The sequence below is a fragment of the Acyrthosiphon pisum genome, chromosome A2 (genome assembly GCF_005508785.2).
Source record: "Acyrthosiphon pisum isolate AL4f chromosome A2, pea_aphid_22Mar2018_4r6ur, whole genome shotgun sequence".
In the NCBI taxonomy this organism is placed as follows: domain Eukaryota; kingdom Metazoa; phylum Arthropoda; class Insecta; order Hemiptera; family Aphididae; genus Acyrthosiphon; species Acyrthosiphon pisum.
This window is the reverse complement of record NC_042495.1, coordinates 88,091,197-88,113,199: the sequence shown is the minus strand read 5'-3', so window position 1 is coordinate 88,113,199 and position 22,003 is coordinate 88,091,197. Positions and strand designations below refer to the sequence as shown.

The 22,003-nt window shown below is 32.3% G+C and overlaps 1 protein-coding gene across 4 annotated transcripts in view; it reads right to left on the bottom strand.

Moving 5' to 3' along the window:
• LOC100163371 (Down syndrome cell adhesion molecule-like protein Dscam2) overlaps nt 1-22,003 on the bottom strand; it is a 141,326-nt gene that overhangs the window by 30,269 nt on the left and 89,054 nt on the right. For all 4 annotated transcript variants that reach the window (XM_008181392.3, XM_008181381.3, XM_001949227.5 and 1 more), the window contains exons 7-11: nt 7,089-7,335; nt 5,658-5,802; nt 3,421-3,572; nt 2,194-2,304; nt 659-823 (exon numbers count right to left, since the gene is read on the bottom strand). In XM_008181392.3, coding sequence (XP_008179614.1) covers nt 659-823; nt 2,194-2,304; nt 3,421-3,572; nt 5,658-5,802; nt 7,089-7,335 — 820 coding nt within the window. The remainder of the gene's footprint in view (nt 1-658; nt 824-2,193; nt 2,305-3,420; nt 3,573-5,657; nt 5,803-7,088; nt 7,336-22,003) is intronic.

The window sequence follows — 22,003 nt, the reverse complement described above, 5'->3', positions numbered from 1 at the left end:
AGTAAAAAATAATAATGAAAATTTATAGTGTTTGTAACAAACAATTAAAATAAACTACCTTTGATTTTTTTTAAAAATATACATAGAATTAAACGGGTTCAAAGCCACATGGAACACCATACAAAGTAGATTAAAATTTCGTTTCTCGGTAATTATGATTCGGTATATTTTGTATTGATCGAAAACCGTAGAAAATATATAAACAATTTTTTAACGGAACATTTTTTTCCCACCGTAATTGTAAATTTAAAACATTTGGGTCAAGTCGAGGAAATCAATTTCTCTGTAATATGTTATAATATAATATGTACACGTGTATTACGTATGTGCAGTATAATTTCGGTGGATGACTTTCCACTTAAACTCCAACGGCTCCATCCCGCACCCCTTAGGCACCGCTCCCGACACAACTACCCTGTCAACCCCACAGCTATCACCCCCCCCCCCCCCCAACAAAAAAAATCACATAAAATCGGTATTTTTGCAAACAATAATACGTTATACGCTCCGGGGCGGTTTACCATTTCCGAACAACCCTTGTTTACGCGACGCCACGAAGTGCCTATTATCGAGTGCCTATTCCGACCATTGAAATCCCATCGCTCGGCACCCCTTGAACCACGGAGAGGCGCGTGCACTCGCGTGTCAAAAACCTTACCGATCACGTCCACCGTGGTAGTCATTTTGGCCGAATGTCCGTGTTTGTTGTTCGCTATGCACGTGTATGAGCCCGAGTCCACTCCTTTTTGCACCGACAGCACGGACAGCACTCCCAGCTGTAAATCGGTCTTCTGCCTCAGGTCCTCCGGCAACTCTTTGCCATCTGTATAATAGGTTTGTGCACCGGAAACCGGAAATAGGTGTACGATATTCAAATGCGTATACGTCATGTAATATGTTACGGGAAAAAGAAAAAATCGAGTAAATCTCATAAATGCCCACGGACAAAACGAGAACTGTCCATAAAAGGTATACTTGGGAAAAATGTCTTGTCACGACTTAGCCCGGACAAATCTATAGTTGTGACCAACATTATTTGGACAAAACCTAGTTATGGTTAACAACATTTGGACCAAACAGTAGTAACTATACAATTTTGAATATTTCACAGTGGGTAAATAACATTTTTTTTTAAAAATATTACGTAATTATGTAAATATCGATAAATTAAAGATTGTTGTGCAAATTATATAATTTGCACAACAATATAATAATATTTATATATTATTATTTATTACATATTATATAATATGAATATTATATTTTTTAATATAATTGCTTTATACTATAGTCATGGTAGTATTATAGGGTTGATTTTAAAAACTAAAAGAATATTATGTAAAAAATTAACAACCTAATTATTATCCAATAAATTGATCACAATATAAGATATAAAATAGTATACCTATACCTATACGCCGCACTCGGACCCAATCATTAAAAAAACCTAGATATAATTGTTTATTTTATGAAACAAACAAAATTGTCCAGCCTTATATAGAAAAAATATGTAAGCTAATTATATAACTTATCTTTGTATTTAATTACATCAATTCATAACCTTCTTGTAACTATAATAGCATTTGTTGTCGATGTTAAATCTTTAGAAATTAATAAAAAAAAAAAAAAAAAATATTATATACTTACTTGCACATTTAATAATAAAAATATATTTTTGTGGTATTTATATCTTTCACAGACATTTTATTTATTTATGTACATTAAAATAATGTTATTTATTTGGTGTTACACAAATTAGATCCATATATTTAATTTTTAGCGAATTTTGAACTCGATGTTCTCAATTATAGTACTTCAATATTAATCATATTGCTAGCAATAGCATTTAATAGCTACTAATTAATTGAAAATTGTTTCTTGTTTTAAATACGTCAAGTTTTTGTCATCAATAATCATTAATAACTGTAATAAAATCCTACTATTTTTATAATCATTCCTATCACTACGGTTTTGTCCACATCATGTTTGCCACAATTATGTTTGCATGAGGAAAATTCAAAATATTACGTTTTATCCAAGTACCCTGATCAGTTCCCGTTTTTCCCGGGAATTTCTGAGGGTTGCCCGATTTCGACTTTCGTTCGTAACACATAAAATTAGGCAAAATGTATACACGCATTTCCAGAAATACTGTGGATATACTAATGATATATGGAGGTCGGTATCACTCACCCTTTTCCCATCGAATCTCGTTGATCGGATATCCGGCTACCGGACATTTTATCTTCATGTTTTCTCCGGCCACGGCCGTGATCTTGTTCATCGGTCTCACGTACGGATCACCTGCAGCAGGTTGCATACAATAATTTTACGAACGTATATAGATTGAAGCTTATAGAATAATTTCGATAAGCAAGTCAGGTTAAGTTAGGTTATACATTATACGTATGGTTGTGTATACATTATGCAGTTTTACGTTATACATTATACGTTATACCGTATTTATCTATTTTTAATTAATACAGTTGTTCAAAATCTTAGAATTTTTAAATATTATACCTAAATACCATATTTTTAAGTTCTCGAGAATTTTTTTATTACTTAAGGATGTTTTGTGGATATACGAACTTCTGTTCTTCAAATGATAGAACCCTCTTTTTTACTTAAATTATTTAGCAAATTATTTTTCTGAAAATGATGACGTATTAAAATGAAAACTCGAACGAGTAGTTTTTGAGTTATTTGACTTTATGTACTACGAATAATATTCTGTCAATGAATTTGGGTTAAGAAAACCCAAAATTTTGACTTTGTATGTTTGAGAATTCCGAAATTCAGAATTTGAAAAAATTCACTATTAATGGGGGTTAGCGTGCTTGGTGAATGACTTTATATATTAAAATGGTAACAATTATAACCACGTATTTATGCAGAAGGTATTTAAAACAAAATAAGTAATTTTATCGAGAATTTCGTGAATGGTTTATAACGATGTATTTAAGCAAAAGAGTAAAAATGTTTATTAAATAAATCAATAAATAAATAAATATATTACTACTTATATTCATACGAAATTATATTTATAATATTTTGAACAATGCGAAGTATTTTTTTAATATACTTATACACACATTTTAAATATAATTATTTAAAACATATTTAATATAAAAATCAGAATAATTCTGATTATTATAAAATATCTTATAATTATTATAAGATTTTTTTCATTTATACAAAGCCATATATTGTACAATATAGGAACGAATTTTGAAATCTGAGTACCTATAATGATTTTAGTTTCAATACTATACCCTTTATGTTACATAAATTAAATATTAGCCAGCAGGAGGTAATCAATATCATTGATGATGTACGTGCAAAATTTGATACAAGTTTTGATAATTGTTTGGCGTGTTACATGAGTTAAGACGTTAAGTTGTTATTCGTAGTAAAACTTACCATAGATATTAAGCCTAGCAGAATGCGAAGTAGTTCCTGCTCGGTTATTGGCTGTGCATGTATATTCACCTCCATCTTCCACCAAAACTTGTGAAATATTCAAATGACTAACAATATCTCCATGCAGCGTAACGTATTGGCCAATTAAATATCTGAAAATTAAACTTTTTAAACCATGCGTCATACTGATTAAAACAACATATTTTGGAGGTATTTTTTGTATCTAAATGATATTATATAGTTATACTTACCTATTATATTTATATTTGTATTATATTATATATTATTTATATTCGTCAACGATTAGGTTTGACATAAGGAATTTAAAGTTATAATTCTAAACAAAGAAAATGTTGGTACTTAACAAATTGTTTAATATATTATGTTTACCTATTTAGTATTTACCAACATACATATGTATACCTAAAGGCTATAACCTATAATATTGTATCGTAAAGTTAAAAGTCGAATTGCCAATAGTCATTATTCACTTTTATGAAATGCCTTAGGTAAATGATGTGTGAATATTTAATGGATAATAAAAGACACTGAGCTATAAAAGCAGCAGCAGGTTAGGTTAGGTTTTTACATTATTTATGCCATCTATAGGCTATAAATAATGTAAAAATATGCGCAAGACAAATTATTTATTTCAAATGCCTAGTTTTTAACCTAACTATTTGATTTACAACAGTATTCTTGATTAAAAATAATATAAAATACATCTAACTACTATGTTGCTTTTCTGGCTAGACAAAAACAAACTTTGATAATATAATGACTCAATATAGAAATACGTATGTAACCGCCTTTACGGTTAACCATTCCGGTTATATATTCAGTTAGTGGACAGTGGTTAGCCACATGCAATGCGGCTCTATAATGTCAGTATCTAACTATTAACCATAACCCAAGGAACAGTTACAGGCACTATTATGTCCATCATAAAAGATAACATATGTTATTCTAGACCGCACTATTATTATGAAAACATTTTAACTTCTCAGAGATGGTGGTTTGATATATTTTCAATCCATATTTTACTGAATAATATACATTTTTAAGAGGTTTTTCGTGTCAATTTTCAAAACTTTTTATAAGACCTCTTTGCTAACTGATTTCATGTGTCCGATTGTTACATAAAAATACTACGTGTTCTTTCATTCATTTAATGTCGATTTTACCAACAAATGCGTCCATCCACGTGTGAATCTTTCAATGGAATTCATAAGAACGGACTTTTAGTAGTGAATTCAATTGGAAAAGAATCTTTAGTCTTTAGACTTTCGTTCGGATATTTACTTTGATGCTGAATTTTTCACGTTTATTTATTTACAACAGCAATGGAACTTTTAAGCAGAAAATCGATTGTTTTTATTTTTATTTATTTTTTTAATCCTAAGAATTAAACTCACCCTCGGTATTTGCTAACATTACAGTGTAGCTTGGCGAGAATGGTGGGGATAAGGTATGTTGTTTAAAATCCTGCGTGGTGGACACAATTACGTACGGGTTTTACCGACAGTTGGCACTGTTTTATTTTGGCACAATTCATCGTGCAATGTCAGTCCAACATTTTCACACACAAAATGATATTCTAAAATATTTTGTTTTAAAAATTGATTTGTGATGGCATGATAGAATATAAACATCGATTGTTACGATAATAAACGATTCAAATTTTTAGACTTGTGTAAGTCTCTACTTAATAATATAATATTACATTTACATTAGTTACACATTTACACAATATGATGATATTTAGATTAAGAATATTTTTATGTTGATTTTGGATTTAAGTATGTTGATAGTTATATTAAGTTGTTGGTGGGTTCTTGAACAGAGTTTGATTGATGAAGCAAAATAGAAAATGAACTACATGTTTCTTATTCCAGTTTGTAACCAAAATGTCAAATAAACTTTCTTTTCGAAAATAATTCTTCGTTTTTATCATATTAACGCGAGAGATATAATTTAAATAAATTTTAGTAAACACGTAGGTATGTATAAGACGTATGCTTATTATTCTATTAGGCAAATTATATTCATCGAATAGCATCGTAACCACCGATACAAGCATACGGCCAACAGGACATATTAACAATAGTACCTATTGAGTATAGGTAGGTACATCATTTTCTTCTGCAGTAAATCATTATTTTTACTGGTTGTCTGCATTGTACTTATTATATACTGTCTATAAAGGACAGATGTATATGCTTTATAAAATCACTCACCTCGGATGATCTGGTAATTTAAAACCATCAAGCGACCACGCCATTGATGGTGTAGGGTTTCCAGACGCGCTGCACTTTAACGACACGGTCGGGCCAGGTTGTAGTGTTTGCTCAATAAACGTGTACTCCATAATCGGCGGGGCGTCTGTGAAACGACAATTTATAACACTCGTGAACAAAGTTAAATTATTTTTAGTTTAATTTATATGAATTTACTATATAAATTAAACGAAAAGAAATGTATATTTTACAAGGAGTTAATTTTCTAATTGTCGAGTAATAAGTACTGGTTGTGTGGTATATTACTATTGTACATTTACTTCGGAGAAGGTTTTCTTGTCTATACAAACGAGCCGTATGTGAGTGAGTACGTACACTGGAAAGTTCAACAGTACGCTTTATTATTAATGTATGATAGAGTAAAATTTTCGAATCAAGTTAAATGTTAGAATAATATTTATTGAACTTCAGCAGAAGTATTTGTCGTTAAATATATATTAATACTTTCCACGGCTTACAATGGGTCAATAAATATTCAAAGTTATATTTTGATTGCGTATTCAAACTAACTTTATTGTCGAGTATATACGAAACTTTGAAAACGAAAGTCTATATATTATAGACTCATTATATCAAAGTGTCCCGCGCTCCTATATACTAAATAATATTTTAAATTAGTATTTTCGAGCTCTGTACATTTTCGATTGACATAGTCATAAATCGCAACTACGAAAACTTATCGAAACGTTATTTACTTACACGAAACCGAATAATTATTATTGTAAAAAAAATTACACCGAGTTTACATTGGATTTCATCCCAAACACGTTAGGTAATATATTATTATGCCGCAGTGATTTGGACGATCAAACGCTTTTAATGTCTATGTGGTTGTGGTGCGTGCATTATTGTCGCGTGTGTGCGGGAATTGATTTACACGTAAATTGGATTTTTTTCTGTAAAAATTTTACTTGCGCTCGAGTGTGCACATTCAAATATCTCATCAGTCATCGGTCGGAAATGATGATAAAAAAAACCCGATGGAAAAAAATGAAAACCATCGAACCGCTCTCCCCTTGTTACGTTGTAATGTACCACGAATTTTAATTCCACGCCCGTGATTTTCAAATAAATAAAAGCGAGGATTAATATAATGATACCAATGGGATTGGCATGTATAGGAAGCTATTATATTGTTATCATTATTGTAAATTATTCTTACATTGTTATTACTTATTAATACAATATTATCATTATATAAGTGCAATTAAAGTGCGGGTGGTGGAAAATTGGTGGAGTGCCACACAATATTGTTTTAGTAGAATTTAAACGTTATTTTTCAGTATACGGTGACTGTCTTGGACGGTAGATACGTTTTTTTTTCAAAAGCAATCACGCGCTACCAAAAATACGGTAAATTGATTTACTCACCACCCAAGCGTACGGTGGCCGCGCTCTGTGCCGTCTCCCCGTCGCCCCTGCGCACCAGACATTGATACGTGCCGCAATCGGCTCGGCTGACCGAAACGAGCCTGAGGACGTCCCTCTGCGCCCTGCCTGCCATCACTCTGCCGTCCTTGTACCAAGTGATAGAGTGCTGTCCGTCGTTCGAAGAGGACGTCATGCACCTTAGCTCAGTTTGCCCGTTCAGGCTGACAGTCGACGTGGCCGGAATGACCTGTGGGAAGACATACGTATAAAATAATAATAATAGTAATAACATCTTTAAACGTGCTTATTGTTTTCGGACCTCAAAATCGTCATTTCAGCCCACCATATATAGTTAAAAATCACGATCTTCAGTGGACGATTTCCAGACGTATATCATACACGAGTACTAAATATAGTACGAATGATACGATGAACGAGCCATCGATACAATAGTGGTTAGTACCTATACCCTAGGGGTCGCCAAATGGCGTCCTGCGGGTCACATGTGGATACATTTTATACAGCCGACAGACAAGAAAAAAAATTAAAAATCGATAATATTTTATACGTATAAAACGTATAATATTATCGATTTTGTGTTGTAATTTATCACTTTTGTTCATTAGTTTTACCGATTTTAGCAATTTTTATGACCCACTGACAATTTTCAGATTTCTATAATGTGGCACTTCAAAAATATTAATTGGCGACCTATACATTAAATGAAACTTTAAAAACGTAACATCCGTCGAATAGATACATACAATATATTATATTAACCCACGGGGGTTTCCGTCATTATAAGGATTAAAAACGACAGTGCAAATAGACGAAATCAAACCAGTAAACGAATCGCGGCCGTCACGTGATAAGCTATATTTTATTTCTAAGCTAATCCATTCGTCCGACCTTACCTAATACCTATATAGTAAACCAATTACATTAATTATTTTTATTCGACCGTCGTTCGAGATTTTTGTCCGCCATCCACTGTGGTGATATATTATTTTATGTAGTAGTATTATTAGGTATATAACGTGATCTCGTTAAACGGAAGCCATTAATTTTTACACCGCTACGGCGCTTTATTTGTTTTAACGCAATTTCATAAAATCTCGAACGCTGCAGTATACCTATGGCTAGTGTAATATTATTATTATTATTACATTATTATGGTGGTGCGAACCTGCAGTGGTGCCATCTTAAGTTTTAATAGGGATGCCAACATTTAAACAGACCAATTTTTTTCATCGTCAAGCCACTTTTTATTCATCATTGCCATTGATGTATATACTCCATGTGTGTAAAAGGGTACGTATGGGTTTAAAAGGGAATAATGTATGACATTTATTGTTTTAATGATTCAAAAAAAAAAAAAATTGGAAAGTTGGAAATACGTTTTGTCATGGATACCAATAATACACAATTACAAATAATAAACATATTATCCATTAATACTTCCACAGACGAATATCTTATATTAAAATATATGAATTATTCGGCAAGTTTGTAAATTTATGGCTGGCCTATAAGACGGAGAAATAAATAAGGATGCTAAATTACACCCTGCCGCCTACCCAAACAGCTCCTCTGGCCACAGCGTATATCGCACCGAAGTCGCTGAACTGTATAGCTCGCGTTAGCTTATATACATTTATTTTATATACGTGAACAATAAAACGGATTACTGCGCTCGGCGATAAACGGGTAGACAATTATTAGCCGGAGTCGCGAGAATTGTAATTTAGAAAGACGTTGAATAATTGAAAAACGTTGGTCCGTTTTGCGTTTGTGCACTTTCACGCGAACGCAACTTTTTGCGGCGCGTGCACATGTGTATGACGTATAAGCCGGATCAGAAGATATCAAAAGCAATGAGAGACTATAATAACATTATGATATGATAATCGTATATAGACGGAGATTGATTTTATTTTATTAATATTATTATTTATAATACAAAATGTAATATTATGTTATTAGTTATTACCTGACCTATAAGTAGGTAGAAGCACCTGCTGACTATATTATTACTTTATAACTTACACCCTACATATACGAGGTGATCCATTTTAGTACAAAACCTAATCTGTTCAAAGATTTTGTATGGCAAAACCATTTTTTTATCTTTCAAAACATTTCACAAAAATATTTTTTAAAAAAACAAATGTATACCTCATATTATATTAACAATTTATTGTATTTTTAACGTCTCTCTGAAAGTTATAAAAATAGCATTTTTTTGGTACGTGGGTTTTTTAGATTCTCTATTGGGAGTCACGTTTACTATTTTTTTTTCAAGCATAATATTATTCTATAAGATCATTGCTATTAGGTACTTCTGTGTTTCATATTTTCGTTCATTTTGGTTCAAAAACATGACGTCGTTTAAAAAATGCACAGGTTATATTAAGATCGTTTGGTAAAAGTCACAACAGAGGACGTGCGGATAATAATGTATAAATTATATTATATTATATTATCACAATATATAAATTATTTTTAAAATATGAATATAAAATCAAATAAACGATAACAATGCGTTAGGAAAACTATTTGCAAAATGTGACATATATTATCTTATGTTGATCATTTATGAACTATGTAGTAGAGCAGATACAATATTATTAATTAGTAGCACATATCAATTTTCAAATAAGTATTCACGGTATTTATACTAATATTATAGGTACTAGGTAGGTACATTGTACAGGTTGCATATTATTTAATTGATTACGAAAGGCAAGACAAATGATATACGAGTGCAGGTGACCAATCGATAACATAAATAGATATCGTAAGTATCCACGACAACCCAAGCTTTTCGAACAGAATCGAGGACTTTGGACGTATTTATTTAAAATATATATAATATATTATGAACGGACGTCAGGGCAATATTCAATGAATATCGGATATTAATATATTATGATTAAATGATTTTTAAAAACGTAAAAATAGTGAAAAATGACATACCATATTGTAGGTTGACGTTTTCATTGTAAACAATAAAAAATCGAGTAGACCGCATATATATATATACTCGAACAACAACAACAAAATACATTATTATTATACGACATGTTTTATTTATTATGTTTCTCCGAACAATATTTGTTATACCCACAACGATACCAGAGAAACGCGTTATTCTTAGCAAAAATAAAACGTCTTGTTAACGTGTGCCTATGGTGATCGTAACGATCTTGAAACGCAGACGTCCTAATATTATCGTAACATTGAGGATAATGTACTGCTATATTAATGGACATAATATTATTATATCATAGCGTAGATCGGAGTCCTTTGGCCGACATTTCCCCCGGGAAGACCGCCTAGTAAATTTGCTGTAGCAACCGACATACGACCTACACTATTATATATTATAATATTGGTGGTAATAATTTAGACTAATTGGGGACAGTAGGTAAAGATAACCAAAATCCAACAGATTCTATAATTTAGAAGTAGGCAGTGATATGTAATTAAAAGGGGAGGGAGTTTACCTATTCCGAGTATAATTAATAAACTCCACGAAAAGTCTTTGTCTTGTCGACGTTAAAACTTAAAACACAATATATAGGTACACCGTATAAATAATATGCGAATCTGTAATTAGCAATAAATTAATAATTACACGTTGCCAGTCGCTGCAAAGTCGACACGCAATAAACAATCAGTAGTGGTTTTCACACACGCTGCAATACGTTATAATATAGGTAATTGCAGTAAGCGTTCGAAAATTCTGGTTGTTTTTAGTATAAAAATTCAACTAGAAAAACGCTCAACGTCTCTTGAATTTTTTTTTTTATTTGAAAAACGAAGACTTTAAGCTGATCGCATTGAGTCCGAAACTTTATTATCAGAGGTTTAAAGTCTGTTGTTAAAATTGTTGAGTATCTTGAAATGTATTATTCTGGCGATATTTAAAGTTAATTACAAAATTGGAATCCAATGTAATTTGATTAAAATTCTCGTCTGTTCTACAATAAAGCGTGATCATTTTCCCTGGAAATTCGTTTTTGACCGTTGAAATTGTTTAATTTTATTCTTCCTTAATATGATCTTTGTATATGGCCACCGTCCAACGAAACTATAGAATTTGCTTGCATTTTTCCTGTTAATAAATAGCCCGATCTGATACACTTAACATAATGTTATTTTTAATTACGTTGTTTGTGAAAAACATGGTTTAAAAAGATCAACTCAGGCTAGTGAAACTACCAATCATAGTTCAGAAACCTAATTTATATACTATAATACTATCGTACACAAAAGACAGTGTTTGCTGTATCAATTATATTTTTCTTCTTTTGATATAATTAACATAAACAAAGTGATTCAAGTTTTAAAAATATAAAAATAACGGATTATAATACAAAGTGATAATTTTTTTTGCATTAATAATTTGAAAGAAAACTCTACGACATATAATATATCGCCCATATATATCATGTTCCAATTTGGTTTCCTAACTACGATTTGTAGCTTACGTGATTCTTGATCGCATGAAATTGTTTTCCTCTCGTATTCACGTGAAAACTAACAATGGTATTGACTATTATACTCCAAAGACATGGGACCACTTGTAAGTTAGGTACTTCAAATTAGTATTTAAATACATTTAAGATTTCATTAAAATTGCCAATAACAAACCCCTTAAGAATACGGGCGTCATTGTAATTAAAATATAGTCAGTGCCTAATAACTATTACCACCATCCGGGGTTGAAGACATTTTAATATACCGTCAGTCGGATGGAGTTTTTATTTCTTACGGCTCGTTCAGGCGGAAATCTTGAGAACACAACAAAAACAAGTGCCACGCGATTATTGCGAACCGCCGCTGTGTGTGACGCGAGCAAATTAATTTCAATAAGTTTTTATCGTATAACCCCGCGCACAGTCAACGTCCCTTCTTTTTAATCCCGAAACGCGCGCGCACACTCGAAACACGGTTAATTTCCTGAAAGGCCGCCGCCGACGCTCCGAACCACGCTACACCCCCCCCCCCCCCTCTCACCCGGAGTTCATCTGACAATATACGCATTCCATTCGATTTTTATACGTGTCACATTTTTAAGTGATGTGGAATAGATTTATATCTTATTTTTCTGTTAACAAGCGCATGTACTGCAGGGGCTTCCAGGAAAACTAGAAAATATGAAACAAGTATATAGGTAGGTAGCAAAGAAGTGTAAAATATGTATTTATTAAAAACTGCATAAAGTACAGTGTGTTTTCATAGATGCCGTGGTCAACTACTACTTACAATTGTTTCCGTTTTCCCCAAAGACCTTGCAAGTATATAGTACCTACATTGTAAATTATATTGTTAAATTTAAAAATGTTGCAAAAGAACGCACTCTCGACCGAGCAATTATATTATTCAAACAATATATATACCACGTAGGTCGATTGCACCGCATTCAACGCGTATAGCATGAAGCTACATTGTGTGTGGGTATATAGCCATATAGGCAGACGGAAAATTGTACACAAGACCGGGAAACTCGCGTGAGTCGGAAACCGTGTGAGTAGGTACGCGAGCAAGTGCACACGAATGTTGTATAGGTACGGCGCAGTGCTCTACGAACGACATTCGTTTGGTCTGTAACATATTATTATTTTACGCGCAAGTGCACGGTGGTGGCGGTGGCGTATAAAATGTATTATACCTATGTGTGACAGTCCAGTCATTTATGCGCAGCGATAGCCGAAATTACAAATCATTGAACACATTTTTTCCTGCAAATCCCCTGATAGACAATAAAAGTAGTACGTTATAACTTTTAATTATAATAACTGTAATGCGATGTTTTACAAGATCGAACGATGCGATTGATCAATAGGCCAATCAAATAATAGGTTACAGGCTAGCCGACGGATAAGTCTCAACGTTCGGTTTGTGAGGTTAATAATTCTATAGTATCCGAATAATTATTTATTTAACCCTAAAAGTGTAAAGTTAAAACAGACAAAATATTACCAACTAAAATGTATTGAAAAACTATATATTATTCGTTCTTATCGTACACTATAGCTGTGGTGTGTTGGCAATGCGTCAACTGAATTATTATTAAGTCATGAAACATTAATTTGTTTGCTTATACTTAAATGGTTAAATTATTGTATATTAATTATATAGTGCGAAATTAATTAATTAGTTTAAACTTTAAACTATAATAATATAGTAACGGCGGGTATCCGAGTATAAACAATAACTACCCAATAAACATGTTTTTAACTTAAGTGTATTGTATTATTTATAAAATTATCCTAAAGAAGCTAAATTATTGCAATCGATATTTTAACTACAGTTAAGTTAATAAGCTAATTCAAAAACAAAATATTTGGCTAAGTTAAAAAGATGAAAAAAATGAATTATTCACTATAGTTTAACCTTTGCAAATAACACACTGCGAATGTGATCAAACGTAATAATCGGGCGCTGATCTAATATAATCTTTTTTATACAACGAGATCTATTATTATATTATTGATCATTTGCTTTTCCACGAAAACGTGATAAGTTTTAATATTATGCCCTGCAGGTCACTATTACAGAGCAGTCAGTGTTATACTGCAATAACCGTGTTATACGCGCACGCAGTGTATTATGATAATAATAATATGTAGGTACTACGTAATAATATGCTAAGCCTACAGTAATGGTTATTGATTTACAGACTCGTTACAAACCGCCTACTGTACCTACCTAAACACTATGCACGTCATATATGTTGATATTTATTTTGCCTATACACTATATATAACGATACGTGAAAACATATTGTATGTACTTAATAATATATGTAATAATTATGATTGACGTCGGTTGTTTGTGTAATATGCGGACACTATTGTCGGTAATACGTAACGAATTCGATGCTTTCGTCGTACATTGTTATTCATAATATTATATTGTTATGTATAGTAAGTTATTAACTACCACAGTCTGCGGGTATATCACGTGGTATATCTTTCGACGTGCTGACGTAACGTGAACGAAGAAGCTACGCCGTGGCCGGGGGGGGGGGGGGGGGGATAGAGCACCAGAAGTAGATATAATCGGAAAAAGCTTCCGAGCAGGTTCTTAAATGACTTTGCAGGTCTTGTATCACAGCCAATAATAAATGATCGATCGAGAGAATACGACATGTTATGTGTATATTATATTGTTTTCGTCATCGCTAATATATACACGAAAAAAAATAAAACATGTTTTTTTGAGTTCGTCGCGTCGCCGTCGTGAAGGCTTATTTTATACGGGGTGACCTCTTTAATGCGAGCACTGCTCATTATTTCAATAACTATTGACGTTATTGAAAATATTACTTTTACATAATTTTAAGTCGTTGCAAAACAAATATTTTGGGAAAAAATTATATTTTTTACTTACTTATCGTTATCATTTTTAGGTTTTTATTATTTTGAATGACAACATGCATTTTAATTTCATATTCCAAAGTATAATATGTTACGGAACAAACATCATTAAAAAGGTCTTTTTCAAGACCACCAAAACAACGGTTCACCAAGCGAAATAAACACATACAACAATAGAAACACGACTACAATAGTCGATTTTATACAAATAAGTTTCAACGTTGTGACACATGAAAACCGCACCAGACAGATTACAATGTCAACGCAACGATGCGATGCAAAAGCAACGCAGATTAGTCAGTCTTCATCAAATCTTCAAACGGTTAACACTTTCAACACACCGAACAGTAGCAAGACTTTAGAACCGAAGACCATCCAAACCGTCGATCCCACAAGCCGAAACCTCGTCGCCCTACAGCGTTCAAGTACGAATAGCAGTGAATATCGACAATTACCAAACCACGCCGCTCTACGGTGAGCCTACGAAATCCCAGCGACCGGCGGTGACTACCGCCAGTGAGGTTGACTCGACTCCACGGTCAATCCAACTACGCCGTTAGTCACAAAACCGTCCGTCTAACGGAATCGTTTTCGACGTACATACACCGAGAGATCCAAAATTCGGCCTTTTCAGGGCGATCAATTATAATAACACCCTTAGCTCGCCTGTTACGGCCACGTTTAGCATTCGATCGAGTCCCACGAATCGGACGCCACTTATATTAAGCGGACCCGGTGTGCGAGGGCTCGATCCCCCCATTTTATATTATATAATTATTAATTAATCAATTTAAACATATACCCGACTGTGTACAGAGACCCGAACGACCCTCGTTCGTCGGTCCTGCTCCACTTATGTAAATATAAATTAATTCTTGGCATAGAAGTAAAAGCAACCGTTTCATTTAATATAAACCAAATTGAGTTATTACCTCAAGAGATAGTGCATGTCCATAACGTGCACCGGATCAAATGCTATTCGAAATGTTTCGATCTATAAAAATCCAAATGTAGGACAAATAGTTTATTATAGTTATAAGTATTTAAAGCTTAGATGATAAAAATAGATTGATAAAAAACTATAAAAATAGTAAAAAATAGAAAAACAAATATACATATTATGTTTAAATATAATTTTTCTTAGAAAATGATGTTGTAACGAATCAAAATTATGTAAAAAAAATATTTTAAATTACGTTAATAGTTAATGTAATAATGAGTCGTGTTTCACGTTCAATGGATCACCCGATAAAAGGGATTCCAGTCTGCAACACCGGAGGCTCTGCTCCACATCTGTTGCCCCGTGGGCCCAACTCTATTCCGGTGTACACACAACTACGCGAGAACGACTTGCCGATCCTAGTTGATTTTTCTCCTGCTACATATTTTTATTTTCGTTATTATTATTATTATAGGCGCTATTATACACGAGTGCCGGAATCGGTGAAAAATGAATTTCGCAGAGGCCGGACTTTTTCAGAGTTATTTCACAGGAACGGTCCACCGTGTATACATATATATATATAATTGCAGAAAGACCGACGGCCGGAATGATTGATTTGTCCCGGATGATTGATGTCGTGAGCACAAAAGCGATTCCGGATTTTCGTCTTTCGGCTGCCCCGAGAACGGCGGAGCACACGCGAGTATGTGCGCCTAACGGGACGTTAAGATTTTTAAGTCCCAGACGGCGGTGGTTATTTTATTACCGGCCAAACGGACCCGTGGGGACGTGTGCGTGCGATAACACGTATATATAGTATATACAATATAATGTGTATTATATATGAACAAGGCCGGAAACCAGCTCGGAAATCGTTCCGGTCCGTCGTTGGTCGCCGAAAAGTATATTCGAACCCTAACTGCGCCCACGCCGTAGTCCCGGCGAAGTAATATATACGCGGCATTCGTGTTTATAATATATTGTAAATATAGAGAGTAAGAGAGAGATTCATTATTTTTTCCACAACGATTTAAATTTTCTTTTGTCCATATCGCGCAGTGAATCTTAAACATTTTTTTTTTTTCAAACGAAAAAACCTTCACACTCAGACATTTAAATATTACTTTGTGAAATTAAAACCCATTCAAAGATATAGGTAAGTACCCCTTAATTAATTATTATTTACTTCTACGCATTTCATAAGCAATAATTTGATCACGATTGAACTTAATGAAATACAATAATTATTATATAATTATTTAAATTGTTCCCATGCGGAAATAATATAGTAGATATAAATTATAGATATATAGATTCACTGTATATTATAGTGGTTAGTTATATTTATATTTGTAAATTGTAATAGATTTTTTTAATAAATGTTAATAATAATAATAATAATAATAATAATATTATAATCACGATGACACGGCGATACAGATATGCAATTTAGGTACATCACTGTCGTGTGTATATTATTATTATCTATTATATTTCCAATGACTATTAATGTTAATAATTAATAATAGTGTGAATTAATATGAATTTTTAACGCATTTCAATACTAAAATATTTATCATGATTACAGTTGTTCGCTTCAAAACTAGACACCTGCAGCAGATATTTGCACCAGACACGGTATGTAAAAATGTTGATTTTTGTTTGTTTTAAATACAATTTATTTGTAAAGTACTAAAGAGATTGTTAAAGTTTGACAACTTAGGTCTTTCTACAATTATATGTCACTATCAGGAAACCGTGTCAGTGATCCAAAAACACCATGACGCATTGACGCCATTATTTCATATTTAATTAAACTCGGTGCTTGGAAATTTTATTTACGTTGGAAATTTACGCAATTACGGTTACAGAGAACGCAACATGCATGCCTCAAATGATTACAAGCCACGACAATTATGCGTTGAATAAAAATAAATTCTAATTTGTGATTAGTAATTTATTATGTAATGAATTTTGTAATAAACTTAATTAAACAGTTTAATAATACAACGTCAGTGTACTGATTTTTTTAAAATAAAGTACTCCGAGTTCAGATAAGGTCATACGTATGTTTATTGTTAAAATAATTCAATACGGTTGATAATAAATTAGTCAAATATGATAATATAACTCTGTAAGTAGTTGCAACATATCTATTACATTATCTGAAAGATGATTTAAATAATACTGGCTGTTGTTTTATTGTCACGTTGAATTTTATAAGGAGAAAAGTATGTTAAACAGCAAAGAAAGTTTTTTATAGTAAGTACCTAAGTATTAAAAATTTGAAATATAAATATGTATGGTTATTTTTATCATATGTATCAAACTTAAATATCTAAAGACTAAAAGTAAGACTAAATGTTATTGAGAAAAATTATAAATATTTACAATTAGATAATTCATACTCCACAAGTGTGAAAATATAATTTTTACGTAAAGTCAATTCAATCTAAAACGTCATTCATTAATTATTTAAAAATATATAAATATGAATCGTTTTAAAAAAAATTATCTTGAATAATAAATTAAATATTGAATTAACAGTTAGAAATAACATACATTTTATTACAGACTTGAATGGTATGACAAATATTTTTTTTTTACTTCCATGAAAACAGAATGTATCAAAAAAGTATAATATGTTTTATTCAAATATTTTAAAAAATAAACAGTTTTATTAAAATTCCAGTGGATATTTTTTTTTGCAGCGGTTGGATAATATTATACCATAATGGAATGTGAAAATGTTTTTTTTTTCGTCGAAAATACAAGGTGTAAATGGTTTTTACGAGAAAAAATGTATATAATATGTTTTTATACAATTCTTTAAATTGTTATGCTGTTGTTAACCATGGGGAATATTCAGATGGAATTTGGAGGATCAAGAAAAAGGGGGAAAAATCGTAATATTTTAAGTATTGTTTAAACGAGGAACACCGTCCCGAATAAATTGAATTCGTATACCATGTACGTCTGCAATGAAATTATTATAATATTTTGTTCGCAGTAGGTAGGTATTATATCATACACGTGCTGTATATTGTAGTGCACTAGCTGCACGTATACGTTACGCGCGAATCGCATTAAAGTGCGCTTCCAGAAGAGTACATATTTTTCACTCGGCGAGAAAAAAAACGGTAAACACAGTCGGAATGGTTTTTTTTTTATTTTAAACGGCAGACGCGATTTACCTTGCATTAGCGCGTCGTGCAAATGCATAATAATATGTATGCAGGCGTTCGTCTGTCGCCCCGACGTACACAAACACACTATAACTCGATCGAAATTCGTGCGTTTTACATGGCGCCTACCAAGGTTCAGACTCGCACTAGGACAAATGTCCCGTTTTAAGGTTGTCGCACTGCACCTTTCGTAACCAAACAGAATCGCAATTTTCAGTTGTATTCAACCTCAAACGAAACAAATTATTTATCAGAATAGTTGAGAAATTTAGAATTTAGAACCAAATTTAGAACTATTAATAGAGTCAAACGTATTTAGTTAGGACGTTTTTAATTTGTATAGTAAGTTGTCAAAATAATAAAATTGGTATATTGTGCGTTGATATACGGTAGATACTTCAGAGTACTTAATGCAGTAAGTAGTAATAGTTCTAATGTCTTAATAATTTTAAATTTAAAGTAAAATATAAAATTGTTAGTATTTTTGTAATGATTTAACACAATTAAAAATTACTTTAGATGAGCATAAACGGTTCAGATAAGCAGTGAACGACAAAAGTTCAACTAGATATTAGAATCACAAATGCTTTGAAAATATACTTTCTGTTTCGGAATCCGTCAAAACATTATCCAATAAAATAACACGAGTGGATTCCGTTCCTTTAGGTTTTGAACTCGTTTACAGGACTTTTATTCAAAAGTTTAAGTATACATTTTTTTCCCGTTCGGTCAGTTCGATTATGTATTCCAAATTTGTGTATAGTGACAAACTCGGTATAAATTCTTGACAAGTTCAACTCGACTGACTTCTGTGTGATAATAATATACATGGCTGGTTTCAGAACGCGTATATATTATTACGTCTAAACCAGGGAGTAGTCGTTATCAATTAATTTAATGAACTTTATTCAACGAAAGCGCATAGAGAATTGGCTAAGTCACTTTACACTCGCCGGCCCAAGTCCGGTTCGTTAAGTCAATAGAATTAAAAACGTCCCTTTAATTATTTTGTAAATAGCCTTGAAAGCTTGGACTACAGTTCGATATTTAAATACGGTTGAAAACACACGGATCACTATACGAGAATAGACAAAATGAAGTGTCGCCAAAAGAATACAACGGATAAAAATATAACTTTTAAAATTTTAACTGCAAGTCCCAATTCGCAGGAAGTTGATGTAACAAACTCTACAGAATTGGAATTTTTGGTACTTCTCAAGCATCGTACTACACTCTGTTTTTAGGTTCATTTAGGTACAGATTTTTATTTCGTTATTAATTTTTAAATTTATTACTTTTTTAAATGACACATTAATTTTTAATTACTTATTCTAAAGCAGAATACTTCAGTGTATATAAAAATTGATTTTAGGATGAATAGTTTATATGGGTTATAAGAATTGAAAGTTTGATGAGCGGAGTGGAATGGAGCAGGGGAGCGAGGAACCCCACCAGATGTGACTCCACTACTCCGTTCCTATAAACTTAAGATACTCATATCTGGTAAACTTCTTCTCCTAAATTTGATTTTTACAGATAGAAATACTCCAAAAAATATTTTGCTTTGGAATAAGGATTTATAAATGCATGGTGTCATAGAAAAATTTAAAAAATAGTAAAAATATAATTTTTTTCCAAAAATGTTTGTTTTGTAACAGCTTAAAATTATGTATAAGTAATATTTTCATAGACGTTAGCGTTTTACGAAATAATGGAATTAATCCAGTGAGCCTTATACTCTCGTGTAGTTAAATAGACCACCCAATATACGTATATTATATTATTGTGGTGCGTGTAAAGTATTATTGGTATTATAACAGTAAACGGAATTCGGTGCCGGCGCAATGGTTGGCTGGTGAATCGAAATTGGAATCGGCTTGGACAAAAACACGTACTCGGATATACACACATATATATATATATATATAGCTCCCGGGACGCGCATAATGCGTCGTGAAGTATCCCAAACAGATCGTAAAAAGAGCGCTATTGCAATCGTAAAAAGATACAGCTTTGCGGTCCGGTGAGCCGTATATTTGACCGGAGTATACGAGGTAGGTATGTATACATTCTCGTTTATATATATATATACACTTTTACATAGGCGTAGGGTATTGCTTCACGCGCGTATAGCCCGTATAGGTATGGCTATATACTATATATATGCTAACAGACGTATTCCATGCTATATGAATATGACGGCGGTGATAGTATATACATTATAGTACATCCTCGTATTATTATAGTAGTATTATAATAGTTGTAGTGCTGGTAGTATTAGTATAAAGTATTATGGTATTAGTAGTGTTTTGGTGACTCGATATTATATAGGAATTCAAACGAAACTTCACTGTATCCCTGTTTTTACCCTTTTACGTAATTGGTTTTTTTTTATCGTCATTTCTGGGATGGCTATTAAAAAGTCGCTATAATTTTTTTTTTCAGTGAAATATGTTTGTGTGCGCTCTTTTTAAAATTGTTTTTTTTTTATAGTTTTCGACTACTAGCATAAATCGATAGAAATATATTATGCGTTTCCCCACAGTTTGTATAATCTTATTTGTAGTACTATAGGTACTACACCAAAGAATAAAAACTAAAGGATAATAATATTATAATATAAAAATGTAGAAAAATAAATTTTTTACAAAACATAATATTACCTTTACAGCTATACTCTTTGGTGAAATTCCATAACGTGTTCAACACTGGCTTAATATTATTAGTCGTGGTTAGGTGGTGGACGGTGGTATAATAGTTAACGGTCTTATGGATTCTCTGAAGTGGGGAGCGAAATTGTTAAACGAACTATTACTACTATACCTAAGTCCTAACCTATTAGGTATTAAAATGAGTAACACAACTTGTACAACAACAGGTATTTAAAAGTTTTTTATCGAGCACTTTTATGTGTGTCTCATAGAAAGAAAAGAAACTATACAACAGCAAACCAGTGTAAAACAATTATGGACGTTTAAAATCGTATTTATTAGAACGGAGTAAAGGATAAAGTGCATTTCAGTAGAAAGCAGCAGCAATGATACAGCATATATCATAAGTACAGCAAAGTATACAGTTCAGGGTATACGAGCCCGTTTCTACCCATTATTATGTAAACTACAAGAGTTTTAGCACCGAGTCAGAGGTGGAGGAGGGGGGGGCGTATAAGAATATAATATCCGATCCAATGTTCGTATACAATACATACGCAACAATAAAAAAAGCCACTGCGGAGGATGAAATTTCTGTTTCGTATAATATTATCGTGATAAACATTAAAAGAACAGAAAATACAATATTGCTACCGCCGCAGTCGGTATATTTCGGAACACGACCGATTATAATATGAATAGACGCGTTAATTTCCAAATCGTCTTATAATGTTTGGTAAACGATGTA